The sequence below is a fragment of the Triticum aestivum genome, chromosome 4B (assembly GCF_018294505.1).
Source record: "Triticum aestivum cultivar Chinese Spring chromosome 4B, IWGSC CS RefSeq v2.1, whole genome shotgun sequence".
Taxonomy (NCBI): domain Eukaryota; kingdom Viridiplantae; phylum Streptophyta; class Magnoliopsida; order Poales; family Poaceae; genus Triticum; species Triticum aestivum.
In genome coordinates, this window is record NC_057804.1 from 38,713,451 (window position 1) to 38,721,761 (window position 8,311).

At 43.1% G+C, this 8,311-nt stretch overlaps 1 protein-coding gene across 1 annotated transcript; it reads right to left on the reverse strand.

Moving 5' to 3' along the window:
• Nucleotides 1–7,037: 7,037 nt before the first annotated feature.
• Nucleotides 7,038–8,069, reverse strand: LOC123089933 (mitogen-activated protein kinase kinase 9-like). Its single transcript, XM_044511466.1, has one exon. It carries the CDS (start codon nucleotides 8,067–8,069, stop codon nucleotides 7,038–7,040), a length of 1,032 nt encoding a protein of 343 aa, XP_044367401.1.
• Between the last annotated feature and the right edge of the window lie 242 nt (nucleotides 8,070–8,311).

Genomic DNA, 8,311 nt, shown 5'->3' on the forward strand with positions numbered 1-8,311 from the left:
CACCCCCGATGTAATAAAAAAATAACCTATGAACCCTATTAGCCGTCGATGTAGAATCGATTGAGGGCAACCCTACACCCCCGATGTGTTCAATCCCCTCCCTAACTCTTTAACCACGTGCTCTAATCTAGCCCGAGTCGAAAGCAGTGAATCTACAGAGAGGACGAGGACTTACCGTCATGGTCGATGCACTCCGGTGGAGGTCTGCAGTCGCTCCGATGGTTGCCGCCTTCTTGGATCCAATCGCAGTAGAGTTCCGGTGGTCGCCACCGCAGGTGTGAGTGGGGAAGGGGGGAGAGAGCGGTGATGAAGGAAGGTGAGGGTAATTTATGATGAAGCGTCTGGAAACAACGTGACTTCTCGGGACCGCACCCATGCGTCGAATCGCCCACGCCCACGTGCCTAGGGTTGCATCGCGTGGGCCTGACTCCACAAAAACGGCAGATTTGAGCGTTCCTCTAAATGCAGGCCTAGAGGTGCTTTAATGTTCATACTATGCAGGCCCAACAGTGAATGCCGGTAACCAAATGGGCCATTTTCTTCCCACGCAGGCCTGTCTGAGGTATATGGAGCCTACCAAATGCGTCACAAGGGAATATGTGGATGTACGCTCAGCCAATGCATGTCCTACATTTTTTTCTGAAATGGATGGTCACCCCACATCGGATTGATGCATGCAGCCAATTTTATTACGCAAAAGGTCCAAATAAGTCTGAGATATGATACAAGCTCACAAGAAGAGCCAAGCAAATGAAAATAAAAGTTGCCACATCCGACCAAAATAGGTCAAGATGACTAAACACCTAGCCTATTATTGGACCGTCATCCATGCCGGTTGTAGGCATCCCATACTACCATCTTCCAACGGTTGCACCCAATAGCCATAAGCTCATTGGCCTCTGCATGACCGAGTAACAACACATACAGGTGCAAGTAGTGACTCGGTATATAACCTGCAAAAAATTAATAAGAGTTTGTCTATTTAAAATCATGTCATTTCTCCAGTTGCATATAGCCGAAACAATGCGCATACTCCTATTCGAATATATGCCACAACACATGGTTCCACTCCATTAAGCCACGTCCCAAATAACGTGTTAATATTATTTGAAGAGCTAACATTAAAGGCTACATGAATTGTAAGACATAAGAGTTTGGCGAGAGGAGAGTTAAGAAAGAGGTGTTGTATAGTTTCATCTTGATCACAAAAGCAACATTGTTTACTATCCTCCCATCTCTACTTTGTCAGGTTATCCTTGGTGAGAATCACTTCCTTGCGCACGAACCACATGAAGATTTTGATTCTTAAAGGTACTTTATCTTCCAAATATGGATTGATTTCGGAATAGGACCAACGTTTATTAAATCTAAATACATCAACTTCATAGAGAAAATTTCATTCGCCGGTAATTTCCAGTGAATTGAAACTGGCTCATCCGAGAGGTTAACGTCCATTAACCTCTGCATGAGATGCAATGAGCTATCCCATCGTTATCCTACTAGGGACCTCCTGAACTTGAAATTTAGAGGGACATATTGTAATATTGTAGCAATATAAGCGTCCTTATGTTGTATAGTATTATATAGAGATGTGGCTAGTGGTGTCTCCCCTAACCATGTATCTTTCCAGAATCTAGTCGAGTTACTGTTCCCAATGATAAATTTAGTCCTGTTGAATAAGGTTGCTTTCATGCGATGTCGTGATCTTGAGATGTCATGATCTTGATATATCATGGGCTTTGTTAACATAGATGGATCATATGATGTTTCTCTCCTCTCTACTCTCGTTGTGATGAATTGAATCTTTACCCTTTGAAGTTTTGTCTTGTCGGATTGAATATTCACATATGAGAACACATGATGTATGTCTTGCGGTATGAATACTTGAGGTGACAATGGGGTATCATATTAATTCACTTGATGTATGTTATGGCACTCAACTTGCAGATTCCCGAGGTGACATTGGGGTAATCTATGCATAGGGGTTGATGTACGTTTTTATTTTCTTTTGTCCGATAGAAACTTTGGGGTCCCCTTGCAGTTCTTTGTGTGGATTGAATATTATGATCGTGAAGTTGTTTGATGCATATCGTAGAATTAATTCACGGATACTTGTGGTGACATTGGAGTATCTAGGTGACATTAGAGTTGGTTGATGTGTGTCGTATGGTATTATTTTAGTACAAACTCTTGGTTAGATTGATCGGAAAGAATAGCTTGGTGTTATTTTAGTACGAACTCTGGGATAGATTGACCGAAAAGAATAGCTTTGATGTGGTTCCGTACCCTACAAACAATTTCTATCTTTTCTTCTCAGCTAATAGGAACTCGGGAGTGATTCTTTATTGCACTTTGAGGGATAATCATATGATCCTACTATGTTAGCATTGTTGAGAGATTGCACTAGTGAAAGTATGCATCCTAGGCCTCATTTTCCATCATTGCAATACCGTTTGTGCTCCTTTTACTATTTACTACCTTGCTGTACTATCCATACTACACTTTTATCACCATCTCTCCGACCATTGTATTGGGTGTGTCGAGGACACAAGAGATGTCTTGTATTTGATTGTCGGGTTGCTTGAGAGAGACTATCTTCATCCTAGGTCATCTCCTACATATTGATAAAACTTAGGTCATCCACTTGAGGGAAAATTGCTACCGTCCTACAAAACTCTGCGCTTGGAGGCCCAACACGAGTCTACAAGAATAAACTTGCGTAGTAGACATCAATATTCTCGTTGCGTCACATTATCAACTGGACGACAAGTATACGACTTCCATGCGTGTGCCTCTTCTGTTGTCTCTTCTTTTCTTCTCGTATGCCTTATACTACTACACAATGTAAGCTATAGTCATTTCACTACTTCCAATAATCTGTCTTTTCAATATGTGCACACGCAGGTTGTAATCGTAATAATTTTCCTATTCAATCCGGTGCTTCTTTGTTAATCATTCCAAAGCATAGTAATGTCAATTAGTGGCAGAGCTTCATGGTGTCTAAATTCCAAAGGGGGCCATTGCTCCCTACACTAGGAAAACTCATAAGTGTACCCCTAATTATTAGGCCTAAATATCAACAATTTCTCATAGTTCATGCATAACTTATCATCTTCCCCCTCAAGTCTGATTAGCCCTCTAAACAATCTTCATCAAGCCCCTCCACTAATGTCAATTGCTTGTCTGTTTTTTCATAGGCCAATTCATGAACATTATGGAATGATTTGTGGAAATCTAGCAAGGACGTGATTATTATATCAATTAACATTATGGAGCGACGGCTAGGTTTCCTCTCCACAGGAGCGGCCCCTTTTATACCTCAGGACGCGAAATGACGAAAATGCCCTCGTGGGGGCGCTAGAATTACGAGCGGTGGCACGAAAGTGGTGAAACTATTCATTGCTACAGGCGCGGTGGGTCGATCCGACGGCCAGAATCTTTCACCGCATCGATCGAACGGTCTGAAACGCATCAAGCAAAATGATCCAACGGCCAGAAATTGCTAAGCTCTGAGAGCGCTCGGTAAGCCTCCGATCCCTTATTTCTCGATACGTGAGCACTCGTGACATACTGGCATACATGATCACATCTTTGTCTGTGTTGCTTTCGACAGGTCATACTCGGTCAGATTGTGACTAGTTCCCGTCACTATCCTGTGGTTTCATTCCTTTTCAACCTTCTTCTCCAAATCATAATATTTTCTTTTCTTCCACAAATTATATCCGCTTCTTTTTCAAACCATTCTCACATTATGAGGTGGTAGATTGTGTTTGGTCACAAGGTTCTAGGGTACTGTTTAATAGAATAGAGTAAAACCCGTATCCCATTTGACAATAGGTTACTCTCGCCCCTCAGAGATTAGCGAGCACTTTTTAATTGAGCGACCTGGACGAATGTGACCATGAAATTCAAAGGCAGCCAGGTATCTGTAATGCCATACGTAGTCAGGTCCTGTAGTTGCTAATTGGCAGGCTACTGTTAATTAATTGGAACGAAAGCGAGAGGGACGAGAGCTCAGTCAATCCGTGCAAAAGTGGTTGTGACGATCAAGCGATCAACATTATTAAGTATTAGAGTTTGGTGCTTTGGTTAAACGTGTTGTGCGACGTGTGTCATCAGGCGCCTCCATTGTTAGAACACAACACAACACGTCATGGAGCGTCCATCTGCGCCATTTTGATTTTATTTTTTAACGCCTAATATTCAGAAGTAGTTCTGGGCTATCCTGCTTTCTGCTGACTGAAAAGGTCTACTATTCCCACAAGATAAATTCCCTGTTTTTTCCTAGGTCAAACCTTTTCATAAACAAAACTTTTTAAGTTTGACCAAGTTCATAGAAAAAATATATTAACATCTACAATACCAAATTAACATTTTGTTTTGAGGAAAACACCAAATCAATACTAATAGATTCATTATGAAATATGTATTGATAGATCATTTATATGGTATTATAAAATATTGTTATTTTTATCTATACTATTTGGTCAAACTCAAGAAATATTGACTTGTGAAACAGTTAGGAGAACTTTTTTGTGGGAAAGAGCACGTACTTTAAATTAAAAGTCCGGCACTAATTTTAGAATGCAGATATGTGAATTGCTAAAGAGTTAACATCCACTCGCTTGTTGTTTTGAGAACCAACCACAATGTGTAGCACGAGCGACGTTATTGTTAACATTCGGTCCATGAGAAGCGTAATTATAAACTCACTGAGAAGATTAATTGTATTTGTATTTGTATTTGCTTTGGGGCCGTCTATTGGTACATCGCCATTTTTTTCAATCTCTATCACTTTTGGTATAGTCGTTGGATTAAATCAAATGATTGTTTTTTTTATTAATTGGTTTCCGTTTTCACTGGATTGGACATGTCGGTTACTTTTTGATGCCTAATTCAGTGAAGGAAGTTGTATGTGATGCCACACTTCGCTGATGGGAAAAGGTTGCTCCAAATAACAGTCCAGCACAGATTATACAAAGTGAAATTTAAAGTCACCTAAAAAGGGAAATGCAAAGGGGTTTGTTTTTATTCTAATCATATTAAACAATTGTTATTTTTTGTATTTAGACCCTTGGAATCACTAATTTCGCCAAGAGTGGTTTTTCAGAGCACGCTTCAAGTTATGGTGGTAGTATACATTGTTTCATTGGTAGGAAATTATACTATGGTATTAAAAACACAACAAACATTTGGTTACTTCCTTTTTTGGTTTGACATCTAACTTCCAAGAAAGAGGATGCAAGCCTTTTAAAACTAATTGGAAACTTTTATGTTGTCAAATTAGAAATTACACACGCAACTCAAAGCTTGTTTCAGTTATCTTAGTTTGGACTAAGCTAGATCCCGACTGGATATGTTTTGGTGAGTGTTTTATACTACATTCTACAGTCTACTCTAGCTAGCGTATTTTTGGTGCTACAGTACTCTCGAATGTATGTCCTCTTATATTTGTAATGAAGAGTTTTAGTTTTTAACTGTATATTTTTGTTTTCTACTGTACTATTTCTCCACCATAATTTTATGGTTCTCTATGGTGTATGTTTATATGTTGTATTTGATGTTAGTTGTTTGGAACAATTGTCCATTGTCTACAACACTTGTCAACGGTTGTCCGTACCATATTTGAACAATGCAATTTTATTTGTTGTCTAATCCATCTGGCACATTTTTTCTTGGATGTCGCATTTAATTGTTGACAACTTCTCATTGCATTTGCTAGCAGTTGTGTATCACATATTTGTTCGCTGCAATTTATTTTAGTTGTATGGTGCACTTTTACTTGTCCAATACAAATGTATTAGTTATATTGAGCACATTTAACAATTGTGTACCACATGAATGGTGTTGTGTTTTTATTAGTTATCATGTACATCTTTACAAATGTCTACCGTATTTGTTGACAAATGTCCACAAACTTCATTTTTCGTTGGTTGATGTTGGTCTACCAATCTTGAGTTGGTTTTTGACTCGTACTTATTAGTCCTTACACCGATCCACAAGAGTTAAGCTGACATCCGTACCATTACTAGTATACATTGTGAGAATACATAGGGAGGTATGAATGACGAATGACATCTTGGATTCTTAATTATTTTTGAAACCACACAGCACAATGCCTCAATCTTAGTAAAAGAGGTACACCCAATTACATTATTGCGGGGATATTGCACACGTGGTAGCTTGGTCAACAACCCAGTTCAAAAAATGAGGCAACAAACATGAAATAAAAAATAATTTTATGAATTAAATCAAGAACAAAACATATTTGCTAAAAAAATGTATTTTGAAATCCAAAAGAAGATTGTACATTATAAATACTCCATCAACATATGATGTAAATTTTCTTTCAGTTTTTGTTTTACTTTTAATTTTGCTATCTACAAATTACTCCCTCTATAACAAAATGTAGGATGTTTTTTGTAGCCAACTTTTTCCAAAAATGTCTTATATTTCGTTACAAAGGGAGCAAAATTTAATAATTCCATATTTTTCTAAGTTTACTAGAATGTTTACTTTTATAATTTTTGTATGTTTTCCTTTGTCTTTTTAGACTATTTATTCTTTTTTTACTTCCCTCTGACTTTTTAGTTTCTTTTTTATGTTTCGTATTTTCATGAGTTCTCTTATTTTGCGATGTATTGTCCTTTATTAATTTGTGCAGACCGTGGGTTCCCACTTGTGCTAAAAGACTGCGACAACTCTACCGTTGTGATTTGATTGAGGGTTTAACAGTCTCATATTGAAGTTTATGAACCAAACATGGTATTAGTCGATAATTGACGGACAAAAGGTAATATTTTCTTATTTTACAGTGGTGTGGAATAAAAACATGTGTTTATCCGTTTCCACCGTGATGCAAAATGCATCTAGTCCCAAATGCTAAAACATCACCAGTGTCTGACCTAGGTCATCCCTAAACTAACTACTCATGTGTTCTGCTCTGCATACATGGCATTGTACATGGCTAGCAAAATTGATCCTATGTACTCCTATGCGCATGGCCCTGCCGCCTAACACGATCACGTATGCCTGCACTACAACGAAGACGAGGCGTCGGCGACCAGCTTCCGGAGCGCGCATTTCGACACGGGCATGTCCCTGCCGGCGACGAATGGGTGAGCAAGCAGCTCCGCGACGGACGCCCTGTTTCGGTAGTCCTTTTGCAGGCACGAGGCGACGAATCCCCGGAGCTCCGGCGAGGAGGCACCGGCGGGCAGCACCGGCGGCTCGCCGAAGCAGACGGCGCACATGAGCGCCGCCCAGCTCGGCCGCTGCCCGGCGGGGAGGAGCGGGTACCTGCCCATGAAGAGCTCAAGGAGCGTGACCCCCAGGCTCCACACGTCGGCGGCGTACGGGTCGTAGTGCCCGCCGTGCGCCTCCGGGTCGAAGCGCTCGGGGCTCATGTACGCGGAGGTGCCGGCGTACGACGTGCAGTGGTCGCCGGCGCGGGCGACCACCTTGGCGATGCCGAAGTCGGCGACCTTGACCTCCCCGGCGGTGCTGACGAGGAGGTTGGCCGGCTTGACGTCGAGGTGCACGATGCGGCGGGCGTGGAGGTACGCCAGCCCGGACAGCGCTTGCGCCGCCACCTCCGCAAGCGCGGCCTCCGTGAACGCGCCGCGGCGGCTCCTGACGGAGTCGAGCGACCCGCCGTCCACCAGCTCGAGGAGCAGCGCGACGTCGCCGGAGGTCGCGGCGGGGAGCACGGAGTGGCAGCGGACGACGAAGGGCGAGCCGGTGCGGCCGAGGACGTCGGCCTCGTTGGCCGCAGCGGGGTCGCCGTAGTGCTGCACCTTGAGCGCGTAGAGCGCGCACGTCTCCCGGTGGCGGACCTTGTAGACCGTGCCGCCGTTCCCGCGGCCCAGGACGGCAAGCTTCTCGAAGTCGGCCAGGCGGAACTGGCTGGACAGCCCCGACGGGGTCGACGCCTTGGTGGCCGTCGGCGCCGGCGCGACCGCGGGGTTGGGGCGCCGGCCAAGGACGCCGAGCTCCTGCGCGGCCGCGCGGGGCGGGACAGGCAACGAAAGGTGCAGCTGCGGAAGCCTCTTCTCACGTATCAGAGCCATGTGTCTGTCACCGCTGTCGGCCGATGATCACCGCCGTCACCGTAAGCCGAGTGATCTGAGTTCTGAGCTGCTACTGCTTTACTTTGGCTTTGGCTTGTGAAGATGAACCAGACCAGCAGCTCACTTATACGTGTTGCTCTGCTGCTTTCAGCAAATCATAGTCGACCGGACTGCGACATGCGCATTTACCCCAAGTTTTCTTCTCACTTTCTGGAGCACATTCTACTTCTCCAGCGAGTCTT

What these genes read in the sequence shown, in the direction of transcription:
- LOC123089933 (XM_044511466.1), bottom strand. Translation starts at nt 8,069, where the DNA reads ATGGCTCTGATACGTGAGAAGAGGCTTCCGCAGCTGCACCTTTCGTTG.